The sequence below is a fragment of the Arachis ipaensis genome, chromosome B4 (assembly GCF_059453495.1).
Source record: "Arachis ipaensis isolate K30076 ecotype BB chromosome B4, ASM5945349v1, whole genome shotgun sequence".
In the NCBI taxonomy this organism is placed as follows: domain Eukaryota; kingdom Viridiplantae; phylum Streptophyta; class Magnoliopsida; order Fabales; family Fabaceae; genus Arachis; species Arachis ipaensis.
This window is the reverse complement of record NC_142439.1, coordinates 139,775,781-139,797,464: the sequence shown is the minus strand read 5'-3', so window position 1 is coordinate 139,797,464 and position 21,684 is coordinate 139,775,781. Positions and strand designations below refer to the sequence as shown.

Genomic DNA, 21,684 nt, shown 5'->3' with positions numbered 1-21,684 from the left:
GATCAGAGAGCGAGCTACCGCGGAGGGGAGGACCAAGGAACGAGCGACGTTGATGGGATGCAGAAGGGCAAAAGCCCTAGCAGAGCTTTGGACTCTCCTCCTCAGATTAAAAGAAACAGGAAGAATGTGTAAAACAAAAAAACGCAGAGGGCAAATGTTTAAATATTAATTCTTTCAAAAATAAAGAAACGGAGTTTATTTTGTAAATATTTTACTGATGGTGAATCATACTCCTATATGAAATTAGGAGTAAGAAATCCGTGGCATATATATATATATATAACTTGTCATTTTAATTAAGGTAGAATTAGGCTACGTATACACTAAAATTTGTCACCAAAATTAGTTACAGTATAAAATATATAATAAAATATAAATACATATTGAAAATAAATTAAATCACACATGTATTTATATAAAATATATTAATTACTAATTTTAGTGTATAAATAACAATTTTAGTTAAGGTAATAGTCAATTTCTTGTTTTTCCACCAATATATCATATTTTAACAAGGCACATATATAATAACTATTATTATCTTTTTAATGGTTAGAGTGATTGTGTAATTTTGGTAATACTATTAAAATTAAAATTAATTTTTTATTATTTATTAATATTTTTAATTTTAAAATAATAAAAAAATAATTTCAAATAATAAAAAAAATTAATTTTAACAACACTCTTAAAATATAATTGTCTGTCTAATGGATAATAGTAGCATATTCACCGAATCATTATTCTCATGCGCTTCACAATTCACCCTACTCTGAAAGGAACAAACATTAGCCATTAGCCATTAGCAGATTAACTATTTTTTTTTTCGGATAACTTAACAAATTTCAGTGAATGTATTTTTCCAAATTTCTCTTCCCTATTTTTTTATTTTCCCATTTTCTCATAATTTTTTATTTGATCACCATCCATCTTTAAAAAATAATAACAAAAAAAAAATGTTATAAAACACCAGAAGAAAAAAGAGAATGAAAAAAAAAATAATTATTTTTTGTTTTTAATAATTTTTAATTAATTAAAAATTTTATTATTATAAAAAATTTTAATATTCTTTTTCTATTAAATAATAAAACACATTTAAATTTTTTTTGTTAACTAAGTTCAACAGACTTTTAAAGAGTAATTCTCATATACTAACAATCAATTTGAGCTTTTAGACTGAAAACTCAGAGATAACAGTACAAGAAGGCTGCACAGCAGATACATGAGGTACATACAGTACTAAATTATTACATAGCAGTATAGCACACAACACATGCTAGCTAGCTAGCTATTTGAAAAGAAGATATATATTTAACTTCAGTTGCGGCGTTGGACTACAATAGGACTCCTAACTGTGTGTTTTCCATCTGTCCATAGCAATTCTCCGAACTGATAGTTATATTGATGAATTACACTCGATGCCTGTAGAGTAACTTGGAATGTCTTCTGTTCATTTAATTTAATGAAAGTGAGGGAATTGGGCACAACAGTAATTTCGCATCCATCCAGTTTGGCAGTTGCATTATATGTGCCCGGGGGACCTACGTTGGTGAGTGTACGAGTAACTGTTATTGGACTCAACCTTAAATTTGGCAACGTGATTGAAGGGTAGTTCAAATCATTTATGCTGTGAGTTCCTTTACAAGTGAATGTTCTGTCGAAATTTAGTGCTGAAATGAGTTGTTGATCGTATCCAGATGCACATAAGAAGTTCAGATAATCATTGAGGTGTAGATCGTAAACAAGTCCTGGCTCTATTGCAAGATTGGGTTGAACATGTCCAGAACCATAAGCAAAGGGTGTTGCTAGCTTCTCATCAGATGCATCTCGAATCGGCCTGTTAGTGTTGTCCCGTGTGGTTGCTGAAAAACACACGCATACTTAAGTTGGTTAATAAATCTTTGTATATGTAAAAGCATCAAATACTTTTATGTTTTTATCTATATTATCTACTATATATGCCGATAGATAAAGAAATTATCTCATTTAATTGTCACCCGATGCAATTTATGATTTCAGTTTTGCCATTGTATGTATTTTTCAAAACACATATATACAAGGTTAGTAATAGAGTTTGTATGATGAAGGATATCGAGGAGAAAACAGAATTGTTTATTGAATTGAACTTGCCCAAGTATTTTCATGGTATTAACTACACCTGTTTTTTTTTTTGAATTAAAGGGAGCTCAACACAATAGAGTGGAGCAGGTACAATGCCACATGGTTCATGAAAACATAAATTACACACAACGCCTTATTAACTTCGACATTGTGTCAACAACCAAAGGGTTCACTGCCAATCCATTCCTCTGCAGCCGCAAATGACTTGTTTATAATTTCCCGCATACTTGAACTGTGATTTCGAAACAGCCTGCTATTCCTTTCTAACCAGATTGTCCAGATAACAGCAAAGAACCCAAGGAACCACCTCTTTCTCTCCACCTTCCATATTGCCATGTTTATCCAGCTTTCGAAGTGTTCCTTAAGATTACCGGGAGGGCACCAACTCCTACCAAACGCATGCAGCCAAGCACACCACACCTGCCAGGTGATATCACAACCAAGAAACAAATGGAACCCAGTTTCCTCAGACTTAGAGCACAACACACACAGCGTATCATGCTGATCAATAACACGTAGTCTACACAACCGGTCCTTAGTATTCACCCTTCCAATCAGCACAAACCAAGACAAGAGCTCGATCCTTGGAGGGACAAACCCTTTCCAAATGGCCCGCGTGAAACTATAACTTGTAACTTCAGCCGGAAGGGCTTCCGCTTGCATCATCTGTGTAAAAGAGTTCGTTGAATAAACACCTGTGTTATCAAATTTCCAAATCACCGTATCCTCTCTTTCATTTGTAGGCTTAGCTGACTGTAATGTCTCATGAAGTTGTCCTACCAGATCCAACTCCCACTGAAACAACTCTTTTCTCCACTGAAAGCTCCAAATCCAGTCCAAGCCATCCCAAAACCCACAATCTCCTACATAGGCGCCGGTAAGGGCTGAAACCGAGAAAAGTCTAGGAAACTTATCTTTCAACGTCCCGTTAGGCAACCAGCTGTCCTCCCAAAAGCGGATTGTTCTGCCATTCCCGAGCACCCTGGACAAACCACTTATCATCTTTTCTCGCAGTCTCGGCTCACAGACCTGAAGCTGACAGATATCCTTCCAAGGACCTCCTCGGATGGGCACAGGCTGGTCACGCAGCATTACCGCAGGATCCATATTGGTACATGAGCAAACCACCTTCTTCCAAAGTGGGCAATCTTCTCTTGAGAACCTCCACCACCACTTGAATAGCAACGCAGAATTTCGAATAACTGCATCCCCAACTCCCAGTCCACCTGCTTTCTTTGGAGCCATAATAACTTCCCATTTTACAAGGGGTAACCCTTGCCTCCCCCCATCTGAACTCCACAAGAACTGTCGTTGTAATGAAATCAGCTTCTCAGCCACTGCCTTTGGCATCTTGTATAAGCTGAGGTAGTAAATAGGGAGGCTACTAAGCACCGACTTAATTAGGACCAACTTGCCTGCCTTGTTCAGAGTCTTCGCTTTCCACAAACTCAGCTTCCCCTCAACCTTGTCAATTACTGGTTTCCACGTCTTCAATCTTTTCGGATTTTCACCCAAGGGAATGCCCAGATATCTTATCGGTAGAGACGCCTCCATACATCCCAATAACCGACACATCCTGCTGACCCACAGCCTATCACAGTTGACAGGGATAATGTTGGACTTCTCAAAATTTATGCTCAGGCCAGACATCAGTTCAAAACATCGTAGCAGTCGCTGATAATTCCTAATGGTCGCCTCTTCAGGTGGGCAGAATAGAATAGTATCATCTGCAAACTGTAAGTGAGACAACTCAATACGATCCTTCCCAACCAACAACGGAGAGATGCGTCCGTTCCTTACTGCCTCGCCAATCATCCTATGTAGGACATCCACGACTAGAACAAACAGGAAGGGTGATAGCGGATCTCCTTGTCTCAACCCCCTCTCCATTTTAAATGGCTTCGACGGTGATCCATTGATAAGAACCGACATAGAGGCAGAGCAAACACATTCCCTGACCCAGCCCCTCCATCTCTGACCAAACCCCATCTTCTGTAACACAATATCCACAAAGGCCCACTTGACTCTATCATAAGCCTTCTGGAAATCTAGCTTGATTATTGCGGAGCTCCTTTTCCTTGATTTCAACCAGTGCACAGTCTCACAGGCAATCAAAGCTCCATCATGTATTTTCCTGCCCTTCACGAACGCGCTTTGAGTCTCACCCACAAGATCCGGCATTACCCTCCTCATTCTCTGAACCAGCACCTTAGAAATTACCTTATAGACACACCCCACCATACTAATTGGCCTTAGATCCTTTATTTCTCTCGCACCAGTAAACTTTGGTGCCAGCGCCACCCAAGTGACATTCGACTCACTAGGCAGTTTACCGGACTGGAAGAAACCTGACACCGCTCCAGTGAATTCGCCACCTAATTCTTGCCAGCACTTCTTTATAAAGTTCATATTATATCCATCGCTGCCCGGAGCCTTTGTTGACTCACAATCCCAAACTGCCTCCTTTATTTCTGCAGGTGTTGGCATCAGCTCTAGCTCTCTTGCCTCTTCCTCAATAATCCGCGTTACTAGCCCATCCCTAAACCCAATATTCGGTGACGGCTCCTGATGGTACAAGTCCTTGTAGAAATCTCGTATAGCAATTTTTATCCTTGCTTGATTCCTAACCAATCTCCCATTAACCATTAAAGCATCAATCCGATTGGATCTCCTTCGCGAAGAGGCCAGGGTGTGGAAGTAGCGTGTGTTTTTATCCATCTCCTTTGCATGGCGAGACCTTGACATCTGCTTCCAGTGTAATTCCTGACGTATGTACCATTTTTTACAACAGCTCACAAGCGCCTTTCTCCTAGCTTCAACAGTCCCATCATCCACTCCAGAGCTTGTCATATCATCCACTTTTTTAATTTCATCCTCAATCTGTGTAATCCTTTTATCCACATCCCCAAAGTTCTTTTTATGCCAACTGCTCAATGGACTTGTCAAAGCCTTCAATTTTTCCATGAACTGCCGGTCGCCTAGAGCTCTCCACTCTTCTTTTACCATCTTTAGAAATCCAGCATGCGTGAACCAAGAATCTAAACTTCGAAACGGCCTTGGCCCCCCTCTCAACTGATAGACCTCCAAGATCAACGGACAATGGTCAGATAACCCTCTTGGTCCACCCCGCAGCCTAGTTTCCGGAAACATATCTAGCCACTCCAAACTCACCAGAACCCTATCAATACGACTGCAGGACTGCCCTCTGAACCAAGTGAACAACCGGTCAGTGATTGCCAAGTCCACTAACTCCATATCATGTATCCATGATGTAAACTCCGCGGCAGTCACCGTCAAAGAATCAGCGCCCTTCCTATCCTCTACCTGGGTTATCTCATTGAAATCCCCCAGATAGCAAAACGGAACCTGACACATTCCAAATAGGAAACTCAATTCTTCCCATGTAGCAAGCTTTGCCCCCCTCTCATGTGGGCCATAAACCAGACAGAAAGCACAAGGAAAGTTATTCCGAAGCAACACACCCTCCACACACAACCACCGACTCCCCTTATAGCAATTATTCAACTGAAATACTGTCTCATCCCACATCAATAATAGCCCTCCAGAAGCACCAGTCGACCCAATATACTCCCATTTGACAGCATCAGCACCCCACAATTGCACTACATCAAAGGTTGTCACAACTTCTTGTTTTGTCTCTATCAATCCTAACATATTTACCTTAAATTTCCTACGAAAATTCTTTATCATGCTTAATTTACCCACTCCCGCCAACCCCCTAATATTCCAGGAACTAAAAATCATTTTGAAACATTTCCACACACCTTTTTCTGAGTTTTCGGTCTACTCCGCCGTGTTTTCTCCTTCTGCTTAGCCAACCTTTTCTTCTCCGCCAGTGCCTCGTTCTGAGCCTGGAGTATTGCCATGATGTCATCTTCCTCATCATACTGCTCGGCTCCAGATTCCACAGCAAGCTTCCAAGCTTCCCGGTTTTCCATCATTTCAGCTTCCCTTCTATTATTATCAGACATGTCTTGTATGGCTTCATTCCCAGCCACAGAAATTTCATTCGTCAATTCCACCCAGTGATTCCCTGCAGTCCCCGATGCTGGATCTACTGCCCCCTTGGAGTCCCCTGTGGCATCAGCCTTCCCACAAGCCTCTCCCCCCGGTTTGGGTTCCCTGGCTCACCCCCATGCAAAATTATTTCCACCCGTGGGTTTCCCAGGCGGAGCCCGTCCCCCACCATCTGACCGCAAGCCCCGGCCCCCCGGCCGCCTGTACCCGCGCCACCAGCAGCCACCCCCGACGCCGTTTCTCCCTGAGATAGCACCACCACCAAGCCACCGTCCTTTACCAACAAGTTTCCCGCTTCGGTCTCCCCTGAGTCCACCTCCGATCACGTTGCTTGACTTCCAGGCTGGGCGGCCCCGAGCCCCACCCTTCTACTCGTCCTGGCCAAAGGATCCGTTGCCAGACCCCGCGAGTCCATCCTAGCCCCACCGCCATCAGACCGAGTCCTGCCCGGCACCGGTTCCCCTTCCGCCAAACCCACCACTGCGTCACCATTCGTCACCACCATCGGCCCGTCACTCAAACCCCCCTTGGCCGTCGTAGGCGCTGAGGCCCGAAGGTCGCAAGTCGGCCTTCTGCGTCCCACCCTGGTAGCGCCGTTAGTGCCATCAACCCTACTGCTCTCCACACAGCAGCGTTCCACGGGCGTGTTTTCACCAACCCGACCCGCCCGCAAGGCCCCCTTCCCATTGCCTTCATGCATTTCCATCTGAGGCCCAGTACTTAGGCCCACTTCTAATCCCTCATTGACCTCAACATTTGGGCCTTGTGTGTTTTGTTCCCAGTTAGTTACCTTTTTTTGGATGACTCCATTTGGGCCCCATCCCAATAACACTCCCTGCCCGACCCATGTGCCATCATCCCTCCCTGCACCGTGCTTGTTTTTCCATTCCCAATCTGCATCTGGTCATGTACTACCGTTACTGCACCAGGATTAGCCATTACCATTCTAGGAGAAAAATCCGCACTCCTTTCTGTTGCAACTTTCAAATTCAAAAAATTATTTCCCCATTCATTCAAGATCTCAGGCTGAATTACCGCTCTACCCTCCTGGATCTCCTCCATCCTACACGGCATGGCCATCAATTCGGCTGTCGTGTCCCGTCCCGCCACCGTGCTAGAAGTGCGTCGACAGTCCGGCCGATCAATTTTATTCGCTTGATGTTGGGCCACAGCATCCTGTGCCAAGTCTCCCGACGGTTCCCACGCATCCGCACCCAACTCCGTTACATGAACGTCGAAGCCACCCGACCCAACAGTTAACCGGAGGCTGTCAGATATAGTCTCTAACCTCCACGTATCAACTAACACACGTCCAGCCCAGAACGATGTGGCTGAGCGTGTTGCCGCATCTACCTCAATAACTTCTCCCCACTGGCCCCCAATTGCACAGAAAGTCTCTACCGTCTAAACATGCAGCGGAACTCCATAACACGTAAGCCACACCCTTCTCTTGTCACAGCGTTCCCGTTCCTTCCAACGGCAGACTTGATGAAAAATCTGCGGGATCCCATCGACAGAGCTTTTCAGCACCTCCTCTGCACTCTGGACACTATCGAAGATCAACAGAGCCTTATATCTCCCCATATCGCAGATTTTGACAACTTGCGGCCAAACCTTCCGGACGGATTCGCTTAAGGATCGAACATTGAATGCTCTCGTTGCACTCCCAACGACACTCCGATTCAGCCATTCTAAGTTATCCTGTGATGCAGATATCTCCAATCCCCTCTTCTCCACCAAAAGTGGCTCCGCTGCAGGTGTAGGGGCTGAAATGACTAAAGGCATCCGACCAACCCCATGACTCCTGTGCTCAGATGACACTAGTTCCCCTGCACGCATCTCTTTGCCAACATTGACTCCCTGCTGCTTGGGCTGAATCCGACTCCCAGCCATCCCCTCAACAGTAGCTCCCCGCCCCTTTGACTCGTCTCTCCTATATTTGGCTTCCCCTACAAAGATCTCCGATCCCCTTATTCGCAAGTGATTCATCTCCGCAATCGCTTTCAGAGCTCCCCCCTTTGTGGTGTACCTTATGAACGCGAACAGGTAAACAACTCCATTCCTCATCTTCCTAGAAAGATAGATATCGTTTATCCTCCCCGTCCAAGAAAACTTATCAAATAACTCCCGTTTCGAAATGTCACATGGTAATCTGTCCACAAACACACTCAACGAATCCCGTTCCAGGCACACGTACTCCTCACGATTCCAAACTCTCGGGTCCTTCTCCAATCTGGTTGAAGCACTATACCTACCCTGCCCTTTGTTCCCCCACCGTGCGCTATCCCTCCTGTTTTATTAACTTATATATTTTATATTATTGTATGTTCTATGTAATGCATATATTAATAATGCCATGAGACAATATTGTTAATAAAAGTGGAATACAATATATATTGGTTTAAGTGTTTAACCAACTGTTAAAATGACTTTTACATAGGGATCGCAACACTATCCAAACTTGTGGGTATCTATCCCATCCCTACTCGTTTGGAGCAGGTAATCACCCATCTCGCACCGGATCAGATTTTTAGCGGGACGAATTTTTGGAAGGAGGGGATCGGATTTAGGTAATACCCGTCTCTACCCGCCCCGATATATATATAATATATAATGTTAATATATAATATGTATAATATATATAAAATAATTAATAAATTATTAATAATATTGTATCATATTTAAATTTTTATTTTAATTTATATTATGTATGTGATGATGGTTATATAAAATTTGAAATTTAATTTTATTTATTGGAGTTTAATAATTATAGGGGCGGGGTGAGTTAGGGTTCAACATTTTACTATTCGCAGGTAGAAGTGAGACGAATTTTATGCAGATTGTTGTACGGCAGAATGGAGTCGGATAGAGCAAAAATTCTCCCCTACCCTCTCTATTGTCACCCTATTTTTACAGGACATAGGCTATTATACTTGTTTTATTTATAGTATATTATTTTTTGACATTTTAAAAAGTTGGCAAGTTGATGAAAAAATGGTGTTGTGGGTAATAATAATCTACCACTTTCAAAAAATAGCTTGGAGCTACTTTTTCTTTTTCAAGATAATGAACTTTCAGTTTCATAGCTTAAAAGGAGGTTAGGATATAGACTAAGTAATACCAAAAAGGAGATTTTCACCTAAAAAGGAGTAAAAGTAACAAATTAAATAATTTAAAAAAAGGACTAAAATTTTACTAATATCATTTTAATTCATAAATATTATAATATTAGAAATAATAATTTTATTTGGGTTAACTATTAATTTGGTACTCGAAAAATACAGTCACTAACAAAAAATTCATAAAAGATATTATCGACAAAACAACCTTGAATGATTTGAAAATGAGACAAAAATAACTAATAATTATTATATTTTTTATAAGTGACAAAAAAAAAACTTTTATATTTAGCAAACAACTTATCCATTTTATCTAAATTTTTGTGGTAACATTTGAATAAATATTTAGAAGGTGCACACAAAAATTAGAACAAAAGTTGATATCTAGATATTTATTTTTATTTTTCTAAAAATATAGTTATTCACAATAAAAAAAGTTTAACAAAAAATCACGTGACATAAAATTATCACATTTTTCTAATAATAAATAATAATTACAAAAATTTGTATCAAAATCTGATCTCTAAAATTATTTTTTAAAATATATATTTAATATTTAATTTTTTGTCGCGTTTTTAAATCTTTTCGGGACTTATTTTGTTGTTAGAATCTTTTTGTTTTTCGATTTTGCTAGGTAGACAATAACTTTTATAAACAATGTGAATAATAATGGACTCTAGAATTGACCTAGTAAAGTAAAAAAATAATTTACCCCAAATTATCTCCTGAATCTTAACATTACGATAATCATTTGCACACCTAGTAAATTAAACATCCGATATATTCATTGTTCACATCGTTTAATATTCTTGTTGTCTTCCTATATATTTTTTTTTTATCAGCAACGTAAATTTTTTAGTACCATTTTGTTAATTTACTCATTTTATATTTCTCTGTCTGTTATATTTCTGTCTTATACTGTCTAAGCTCTAAAATCTAAATACAAGTATAAAACCTTAGGAAAACACACTATCAAGCATAATTTTACTGTGTACTTACCACTAATGGTGATCATGTAAGGCGTGATACTGTAGTCAAATTAAAAAATTATTTAAGGTGATAATTAAGGAGATATACGTTACCAGTAGTCATAATTGCTGATTTAATAGCTGCAGGACTCCAATTTGGATGACGAGTTTTGAGAAGTCCAGCAATACCAGCAACATGGGGGCAAGACATAGAAGTTCCTTGCATTACATTGAATGGAAATCCCCGACGATTGTCTGTCAATAAGTTAGATACACTTGCAAATAGAGAATAGGCAGCCAGTATGCTCACTCCAGGTGCACTCACATCAGGCTAAAACCAAAACCAGTATCAATATATGCATTATTTTAGATTAAAAAAAAAAACTAAGTATTATTACTTGTAGTAAACCTTAAGTATGGATGGCTGAATTTCATTGGGCCCTCTTGAGGAGAACGCAGCCATAACTGGAGCTGGCTTTCTTCCATAGACTGTTTTAGCCGGAGACAGTCTTATTGTGCTGGTAGTAGGCGTTACGGGACCCCTGGAATAAAAATAGAAAAAGTATAGTTAGCGTACTTGCTTGTGGCTACGGGAAATTATTACTTAATTAGTTAATTTAAATAAATAATTCAAAATTATTTTATTTGATATTTTTTATTATCACTGAATAATTTTGCATACAATAAATATTAAATTGAATAAAATAATATTAAATTATTATCACTCTAATATTGCGGATAATAATGATAATAAAGGGACGGAACTAGGGTGAATAATTTACGTGGCAGTTATGACATGTCTTGAATCTGGACTTCCACCTACTTCTCCACTTTCGGTGTTCACACCTGAGAAAACCTGGGGCTCAGCAAGAACTGTATTCCCCTGGTTCTTTTGGTTGCGCACGATGATTCCCTTTGCACCAGCTCTTAGAGCTTCCTCACCCTCAGACACTGATTTTATGCTATTTTCTCTATAGCATTCTACTATTTTGCCCCTCACTTTTGCTGGATCAAGTGTTCCTCGTCTACAAAATTGGCTGCACAAGAAACAACACGCATGCAGACATATATCGGACCAATAATTAACAAACAAGAGAAGTACTAGGGGTTAACAACTTTTGTGATTGTAGCCATCAAATAGTTATCTATGATGATTTTAATAGTGTGAGATTACTCACTTCACTTTTCTTTTGTTAATTACATGTTGACCAAAATTTAATAAAGTTGCTGAACCCTAGACTTTTCCAACAAATAAACCTTAAGATATAGCTTGTACTTACGCATCTCTAACGGACGCATTGGCAACTTTACCATCAGTAGAGAGTAACAGACGGAAGGCCTGGTTTGGCGGCAAGTCTATGAAAAGACTGGCTCCCTAGAAAGAATTGGGAAAACATATATAAGCTTTTAAAAAATATTTTTTAATTTAGATGCGTAGAATATATATACCGTGACTTGTCGGTTGTCAGAGAAAGTAACGGTACTGCTAAAGTCCCTATCAATGGTGCTAGCAGCAACTGTAAAGACCCATGGAGCCACATTGACAACAGTTCCATGTGCGGGTCCATCATTTCCTGCTGAGGCAACTAATAGTATGTTGCTAGCGGTGGCATGGAAGGCCCCTATGGATACCACATCGGAGAATATATCGTCAGGGTGGACTACATGCTGGCCGCCAGCAAGAGAGAGGGAGATGATATCAACACCATCACTTATGGCTTGGTCTATTGCCGCCAAAACGTCCGCACCATAGCAATCGGCCGAATCAGTTAGAGACCAACACACTTTGTATGCTGCAACTCTGGCTCTTGGAGATCCACCCTTTGCAGTTCCATTCCCAACCGCAAATACATGTGCCCCTGAAACAAAATTCCCACCTGCAATTGATAGTGTGTGGGTACCGTGCCCTACAAAGTCACGTGCTGTACGTAGCTTTGAGTTAAGCTTGCCGTTATACGCCTCAAAACCATCGGCAAAGAATCTTGCTCCAATTAGCTTCCTGTTGCAAACATTTTTTCGGGAACCGCCAACTTTGCTTATCTCACACACATTTTCTCCACGCCATTTTGGTGGAACGGGGCCATATCCCTTGTCACTGAAACTCCTCGATTCCGGCCAAACTCCTGTTCAAGGCGAAATCACAGTGAAACAATTTGGATATGTTGTGTGTTAGTTAGTTAGTTACACTTGTGCACACTTACCTGTGTCAATGTTAGCAATGATTGTATTTTCACCGAATCTTCCCTTTTGCCATGCTGAGTTCCCTCCATTTCTGTTTAGTCCCAGAAATTCCCACGACCGGGTCGTATGCAATTTGTGCTCTTTGCTCAAGAACACAGACACCACACTCGGGTTTTCTGTGCCCGGGAAACATTGGGTTAACTTATAATTTTAAAGATTTAGATAATATGTGTCAAAAAAACACAAATTAATATCATTAAAAAAATGCAACGTTTAATTTTTAATATATTTATTGTGTATTTATTCAAATAAAAAATTTAAAAATTTCTATTAATAATATCCTTAGCATGTGTTCTTTATATGTTCAAACCCTAATTTTAGTTTGACATTGTATTATCGGTTAAATAATTATTGCATAGCAGGGTTAGCGAAAAAAAAAGAATAAAAAAAACACTATGATATTATATTAGCAGATATTATGAGGATAACGACGAAATCATTCTCACTTGCAATATGTGCTGCTTCTTCCTTCTCAAGCATCGCGGCAAAGCCATTGATGTGTTTATTATACGAGTATACCATGGCTTCTTTGGCTTTCTCATGGCTGTGACAAATTAAATCAATTTCGTTATGTGAACTCAGTAAGAATAAGTGTTCAATTCAAATATTATAAAAAAATATTTCTTTTCGAATAATAGTTATCACTCTTCAAAAGTACTTTACTTAAATCATTATTTTTCTTTTGTAGTACATGTATCAAAAAGTTACTTATTATAGTTCATATATTTATTCTAAATACAAAATTCAGAAATATCTCAGTTAGTGGGCTCATCCTTAAACGCTCCTTGCTAAGTATGGAGTGCTGCACACCTTGTGAATTCATTAAATCTGAACTCTTTATTTATTATATTTTATTTGAATGGTTTGGATTTAAGAAGGTTACCTGTTATTCAGGTTAAACATTTTTTTACAAGTTTTAGATTTTTTTTGTAAGTCTCAGATATTGGACTGAAGTTCAAAATAAAAAAATAGTATAGAAATATTAAAAACAATATGTCTGTACAAAAAAAAATTATTGGACTTTATAATTAAAATAAATAATACATAAAAAATAAGTTAAAAATTCATGTACTAAATCTAAAAAAAAAAGATATATTAGAATCTTAAAAAATAATATTAAATATATATTATGTATATAATATTAAAATTTAACTAAATTTTGTTTTGTGTGAAATAAAATTATAATATTAAATATAAACATAATGATAAAAAATTTTGTGTTATATATATATATATATATATATATATATATATATATATATATAATTTTTTTTGTGAGAAACAAAATTAAAACATTAAATATGAATAAAATGATAAAAAATTTTGTATTATATTAATTTAATTGAAAAAAGATATATACAACGTAAAAAGCAAACAAACATATAATAATTTTATTTTGTGTGAAACAAAAATTCATATAATTTTTATTAACAATTTTTTTATTGAAATATGTCATTTTACTATATTTATAATATATTATTTGGGATAATTATATCATTTTAGTTAATATATATTATTTAAAAAAATATTTAAAATTTATTATTTTGTATTAAGAATATTATTAAAAATATATTATTAATTTTTCTTAAAATAATACTTTCTTTTCTTTGGTTCAAATACTATGACAATAAAATTTTTTTACGTAATTGCGTCTACTCAATAAATATTATATTCATTTATTTCTATATTGTATGTAAAATAAATAATTAATGTTTAAAAAAGTTAATAAAAAAAAGAAGTATTCTTTTTTTTTACCAACTCTTAGGTGAATATAGAGACTATGTCATTTGAACTATAACTCGTTGACAAAGAAAGAAATACTCTTAATTATATATTAAATAGAATAATTATTTATTAGACTCATTCTTATACAAATAAATTTTTTTTTAGTTTTATATCCGTAATATTTTATACCAATTAGCTTCAAAATTTAATTATTTTTTGAATAAATTAATAAAAAAATAATACAAATAATTGTTTAAATATAATTGTATTTTAATTTTTCATTCTATTACGTACACGTTGAGAATAATTTGAAATAAAAAATAATATACTTGTTGTAACTGACTGCATCGTCATCTGAGAATCATGGCGCCTTCATGGAAACCAGGTTCTTCTACAGAATCAGTTTTACATTTAGAGTTAGCCAGCGTCTTTCTTTTCTATGGCAACAATTCTTTGGGCTTTGAAGGTCAATTTATGGTAGAAGTGAAATGGGGTGAGTTCAAGAGCGTCAAAATCTATGCCTAGGCAGAACAATAGTGGAAGAATTCGATCAATTTTTTCTGAGTACTTTTCTGGTGTAAAGATAGTCTTGTGTTAAACGAGCGAATTCGTTTTTTTTGTTAGTGTCGGTTTGTTTGTTCAGTCCATGACAAAAAAAAATAACAATAATAAATAAATTTAATTTACCTGATCACTTTTGATAGTAGGTTAACTTTTAAAGAATGCTACACTCCCTACTTTGTCTGGAGTGCACTAGCTTTCGCCCAGTTAGTGTTTTAAATATTCCTTTTTATTTATAGTTTATTAACAGATTTTTTTATTTTGAAATTTATGTAATTCAAAAAAAATAAAAGAATGAAGTAAAGGAAATGGGAAAAGAAAGTTCGTGGGATGGGAATTATAATTCAACGATATTTATGCATAAGAGAGTAACTAAAGAGGTTATTTTGAAGATAAAAACTTAGGTGAAGACGACTTCATATGAAGTTGATATATGAGAGTTGTTAGATGAAAATTTAGTTAAATCAGTCAAATTATCTAACAGCAACTTGAAGTCGACTTTACCTGAGTTTCCACCTATTTTAAAACATTAAGACAATTAAATGAGGATCAATTTAAATTACATAAAACCTATATGGACCAAAAAATTTAATAAAAAAAATCAATAAATACTATATTTTTTTATAAGTGGCAACATATTTAACAAATAATTTATGTATTTTATTTGGATTTGTGTTAATTAATTATTAAAAAAGTGTACACAAAAAATCAGAACAAAATTTAATGTTTAAAATTTTTTTATAAAAAATGTGGTCATTTATAATAATTTTAAAAATAATATTATTTAACAAAAAATTATCAAATTTTAAGAATAAAAAAATCTTATTTTTCTAATAATTTATACAAAAAAATGGCATCAAATCTCATCTTTAAAATCATTTTAAAAATATATATTGAGAAATTCTTAAGAAGTAACAATTTTTAGTATTTTTTTGTCATCATTTAACTAGTATAAATATTAAATTATTTTTAATAAATAAATTTTATCAATTCATATGTATAAATTTTGAAAAAATATAGATGTAAATTGTATTTAATCATATACATGTGTATAAATTCTAATAAATATAAGTACAAAATATATATTTCTTATATATAAAACCTTAAATTATTATCGTATTAACTAATAATAATATTTACTAGCAGCCATATAACACTATTCATATATATTTAATGGTGTCTACTTTCATACACAATGAAACTGTGCAGTGATATAGAGAGAGCAAGAATGAATGATAATTTATGCGTTTCATCACCTTTTTTTTTTTTTATAAAATATACTTTTATCACCAATAATATGATGCCAACACTTTTTGTATGCTATGTATATATTTGTTCTGTATGTAAGTATTGCTCATATTTCTTGTTCATATTTTTTAGAGTTACTTTTGTTAGTAATATAAATTTTTGGGTACTATTTTAGTAATTTATTTTATAATTTTTTTAGGAGGACTATATCATTCACTTGAAAACTAAAATTATTTATACCTTTCGAGAACTGAAGATAGCAAATCGTAATGAGAATATGTGGCAGCTTCAAAGTCTACTGAAGTGGGGCTTGGACCATGAGTATGTGCTCCCAAGTATACAATGTAGCACTGTAAAACAGAGAGCGAGAGAAGATCATCAATTGTGAAATGCGATCCAGTAATAAAGCCAGGACCAAAGAAAATTAGAAAGCAATGTGGGGAAGTTCAGGAAAACAGCGAGCAAAAAAATCAAGGCCACAATTTCCAAGTATGAGAATTCTTCGAAATTACTAAGCATTAAGCAATAAAAGAAACAGCTTGCCTTTTTGCTGCCATGAACAGCTTCCGGCAAGAGAACGAAAAGAAGAAATGTTGAAACTATAAACCTGAAGTTGCCCATGTTTTCACAAGTAGTCTTTGGAAATTACTTGGCAAGTATACTTATATATAGCATATGGGGTCTCCTGTCCTTATATAGCTACTACTTTAGTACTTTTGGGTTGTTTTAAGTTTATTTTAAAAAGGGTCAGTTTTAATTTGTTAAAGGAAAAACTCATATAGTAAGATAAAAAAAAAAAATTTAATGTATACATAAAGTAACAGAGTTCAAGAGTTCACTAATATTAAAAAGGAAAACTACAGGAAACAAATTGTTCGGTGGTCGTACCTAATTTTCACGGGAGTCACTCATAAAGATATAAAGATAAAATTTAATATATATAATTAATTAAATTGTGTTATTTTTATTAAAAATAAATTAGATAAATTGATTTATTTAAGAAATTAGTAAATTATACTTTGAACCGATTTAAATTAATATTTTTAATAAAAAATAATTATAATATTTTTATTATAAAAAATAATTAAAATATTATTATTATTATTATTATTTTAAAAATCTTAAATTCTAACCTTTTCTTTTTTCTGTTATTATAGGATTAGGATTTAGGGTTCTTATATATATAATAGGAGTATTTTAGTCTTTTTCTATAATAAAATTATTGTAATAATTTTTTATAAAAAAAAATTAATTTAGACTGATTCAAAATTTAGTTCGAAAAAACTCTACATCCATGTAAAAGTTACATGGATGCATGGTATCCATGTAACTTTCACTCCACGCCCTCACACCCCTGTTTGTTTTACACGCGCCACTTATAACCTATATAACGAATCCTTATTTTGCTTTATCAACGTTTCTCAATGTAAACCTTCTCATACAACATAAACCTCTTTCTTCTTCTTCTTCTGGATTGATTCAACGCAATTAGCTTCGTCGTTCATCTTCTTTGTTTTCTTCTTCGATCTGCACTTTTGAATTGAAACAATGAATGAATCAACTTCAAATCACTTGAATAACTGCAATTTGGATGATTCTTCTGAAACGCATCAATTTAATGAGGTTTGGATTATTGAATTCTGTATTGAATTTAATCGAATGAAATTGCTAACTTTATTTGAAGTGAAATGAATGGACTGAGGTGATCTACATCTGAATTGAATTCAATTCAATTGATAATATGTAACTGTGAGTAATTGTGAGTCTCAGTAACTGTGAGTAACTCTGAGTAAATTTGAGTCACTTTTCGGTTCGGTAAGTACTAAAGAAGTGGTTCATCACGTTCATGTTTTCGGTTCGGTACGCAGAAAGGAGTCTAACAAAAATTAGACCAATATGTTCTGTTTTCATCCCTTAGCACCATATAATTGTTTCACCGTAATTAAGATTTCGGTTCACCGTGCAGACCAGCTGTGTTGTGGATGAAAAATTTGTCCCAAAGGTGGGAATGATTTTCAAGACACTAGAAGAAGCTGCAAAGTTCTACAAACATTATTCCAAACTTGCCGGTTTTTCTACCAAAATCAGGAACATGACTCGGGACGGAGACAAGATTAAGAATCAACTAATTGTATGCTCTAGAGAGGGGAGGTGGAAATCAAAGATATCTCCAACTTTGAAGACAAATCCTTCAGCTGGGTTAAATTGTCGGGCCAGAATTTATGTACACATAATGAAGAATGTTGGTCTTTGGACGATGGCGATCGGATTTCTGCTAGTAAAGAAATTCACAAATATAATCACGTTGTAAGTATAGTTTCTAAACCAACAGAGAATCCTTTCGTACAAAAGTTTTGTTTGTCACTAAAGCAAACCCAATAAAATTAATAACCGAAGTATTGAAACATCGGGTCGTCTTCTCAAGGAATTGTAGGGAGGTATGATTTATTATTGGTTATGGAAAAATATATTTTTGGGTTTTTGAGATAAGGGACAAGTAACTTTAAATGACGAGAAAATTAATAAATTAATAATTAGAAAATCTCTTGGCAAGGTATGAAAACTGGACGTCCTATCCTAGTTATCCTTATCAATTGTGATGAGAATTAGATTTTGCTCCCACCTTGTTAACCTCTAACTATGAAGGTAAGTTAAGTGGATGAATCAATTTGATTCCTCTGGTCCTAGTCAATTCCTATGGAAAGACTAGCTTTAGAGAGATCCAAATCAATTAGCAAAGATAACAATTATCAATCACAAGGAGTTTGATAACTCAAGTGTCTCCAATTAATCAATTCATCAATTAAAGCCAAGAATATAAAAAGCTAAGTAAAAATCATAGATTTGAAATACCTCAAATTGCATTAATAAAAGAAATCAAATCTAACATGGAAATTCATAAATTAAATTGGGAAAATAAATAAAAGGAGCATTGAACCTGTGATTGAAGAAATAACCATAAACTAAGAGAAATCCTAATCCTAAACCCTAAGAGAGAGGAGAGAGCCTCTCTCTCTAAAAACTACATCTAATCCTAAAATTATGAATTATTTGTTGTATGAATTGTTGCTTGATGAATGGATGGATTATCCCACTTTATAGCCTCTAAGCTGTATTTTTTGGGCCGAAAACTGGGTCAAAAACAGCCCAGAAACCGCTGATTGCGAAATCTGCCACGCTGGTTTTTCGTCACTGCGATGCATCCGCGTGGAGCACGCGTTCGCGTCATCTAGCTGTACGTTCACTATAGCAAATTATATATCATTTCGAAGCCCCGGATGTTACTTTCCAACGCAACTGGAACTGCGTCATTTGGACCTCTGTAGCTCAAGTTATGACCGTTTGAGTGCGAAGAGGTCAGGCTGGACAGCTTAGCAGTTCCTTCAGTTTCTTGTATTCCTTCCACTGTTGCATGCTTCCTTTCTATCCTCTGAGCCATTCCTGCCTTGTAATCTCTGAAATCACTTAACACACATATCACGGCATCGAATGGTAATAACAGAGGATTAAAGTTAGTAATTTTAAGGCCTAGGAAATATGTTTTCAATCATAGCACAAAATCAGGAAAGAAAATGTAAAACATGCAATTAGTATGAATAAGTGGGTAAAGAGTAGTTGATAAAAACCACTCAATTGAGTACAAGATAAACCATGAAATAGTGGTTTATAAACCTCCCCACACTTAAACATTAGCATGTCCTCATGCTAAGCTCAAGAGAAGCTATAAAGTGAATGAGTAGGGAAAGGTAAGACTCATGCAATGCAATACAACCTATGTATGAATGCAACTATATGAGTTTGTCTACTTGGTTAAAAGTAAATAAGTTCTTTAAGATAGACATAAATCAAATTCCAATAATTCTAATCATATAATAAAAGACAAGTAAACTTGTAAGAAGATAGCTCATGAAAGCAGGGAACATAAAATCAAGCATTGAACCCTCACTGGTAGTGTATGTCACTCTAATTCTCTCAAGTGTCTAGGGTTAATTACTCCACTCTTCTCTAATCATGCTTTCTAAACTTTGTTCTTCATCTAACCAATCAACAAATATTTAATGTACCAATGCAAACATCATGAGGTCTTTTCAGGGTTGTAATGGGGCTAAGGTAAGGGTGAGGATATATGTATGGCCAAGTGAGCTATAATATGAATCTTTAATTAACCTAAGCTCTTCACCTATACACACACTCTATGTACTTCTAAAATCATGCCTAGCTACCAAAATTTTCCATTTTTTTCATATCATACTCATGTATCAACTTTTCTTTAATTTTATCACATATGCATTGATCTTTTCATTAACTTAACTTTGCATTTGGGGTAATTTTATCCCCTTATTTATTTACTTATTTATTGAATATTTTTGAATTTTTTATTATTTTTTTTATTTTCTCTCTTTTTTTTAAATAGAAAAATAAACATAACTTATCAATGCACATGAAAATTTTTTTTTTGGTCTCACATGAGTAGGTACCCAAATTCTGAATATTTTATCAAAGTAACACAGCACCATTTCATCAACCCAAGTTTCCACAGTTTCCCATACTTAATTGATACACAATCTCTAACTTAAGCTAACCAAAGATTCAATTGGGATAATTAATTATTTTTTCGCTTAAGGCTAGTGATGTGGTAAAATATAGAACAAATGGGGATTAATAGGCTCAAAGTGGCTAACAAAGGTAATTGAAAGGTAGGCTATTTGGAATAAGTGAGCTAATAATCAAATAATGGCCTCAATCATATGCAAGCATGTAAATACACTAAATATTGGACATATAGAATGGAACAAAGTAAAGATTGCAATCATAGGGAAGAAAACACACAAGAATAAAATATTATGGTTAAATAATGTAACCATGTAATTAGGCTCAATTCTCACAGGTTTGTGTGTTCTTAGCTATAATTCACGTTCCAATTTACAATCTTCAAACAAGTTTAACACAAAAATTTTGATTTAAATTAGTGAAAATTTTCAAAAATATGGTCTTAAAAAGAAACTTATTATTTTTCAATCAAGTAGAATATGTATAAAATCAAACAAACATGCAGTTAAACATGCAAATGCAATAATGAACTAACAAATAAAGTAATATATTGGTGTTGAGAAGAAAATAACTAACCGATGGAGATCGGTATCGACCTCCCCACACTTAAAGATTGCACCGTCTTCGATGCATGTAAAGCTGTGTAGGTGGGCGGGGGTTGTGGTTTGTCAGCTGGTGCTCTTTTTGTTCTGCTCTTGGCCGGTGTCTTTGTAGAGGCTTTCTCTTTACCCTTCTTGGTGGCCATCCTGAAAGAGGGGGAAAGGAAAGGGACATGTAATTCAAATAGCTAGAACCGGGAGGAGGAAGGTTCAAGTGATAATCGATGCCAAGGTAAAGGATAATGTCTTAAATACATGGTCGCGACTACATGCAACTAGGACATCAATTGAAGTCAATGAAGGCATATTAGAGCAACTAGATGCAAGAGGTTTAAAAGCATGCAAGCAAAGGCATGAGAAGCATAATTCAAGCATCGAGTAATAAATGTGCCAATTAAAAGAGCATATGTAATTATGACAATTGTGAATAATAGTCTCAAATACATGTGGAGCACAAGTATTGTGAAGAAGAGGCATTCAAGTAAAAGAATAAAACAAAATAGAGTTCAAGATGCC

General features: G+C 35.5%; 1 protein-coding gene across 1 annotated transcript; it reads right to left on the bottom strand.

The window, feature by feature from the left end:
- Positions 1–1,125: 1,125 nt before the first annotated feature.
- Positions 1,126–16,673, bottom strand: LOC107637208 (subtilisin-like protease Glyma18g48580). The gene is made up of 10 exons (XM_021121953.2): positions 16,562–16,673; positions 16,259–16,368; positions 12,931–13,028; positions 12,445–12,600; positions 11,693–12,366; positions 11,524–11,618; positions 11,026–11,280; positions 10,653–10,785; positions 10,358–10,574; positions 1,126–1,859 (listed from the first exon to the last, which is right to left on the bottom strand). The coding sequence occupies exons 1-10, from the start codon at positions 16,637–16,639 to the stop codon at positions 1,315–1,317; spliced, it is 2,361 nt and encodes a 786-aa protein (XP_020977612.2). The 5' UTR covers positions 16,640–16,673; the 3' UTR covers positions 1,126–1,314.
- Between the last annotated feature and the right edge of the window lie 5,011 nt (positions 16,674–21,684).

Bases quoted from the DNA above. Each gene is read 5' to 3' on its own strand.
- LOC107637208 (XM_021121953.2), bottom strand. From the start codon at position 16,639: ATGGGCAACTTCAGGTTTATAGTTTCAACATTTCTTCTTTTCGTTCTC. The intron at 12,367-12,444 runs GTAAGTGTGCAC...CGCCTTGAACAG, and splicing joins CATTGCTAACATTGACACAG to GAGTTTGGCCGGAATCGAGG. The intron at 11,281-11,523 runs GTAAGTACAAGC...TTTCTTGTGCAG, and splicing joins AATGCGTCCGTTAGAGATGC to CCAATTTTGTAGACGAGGAA.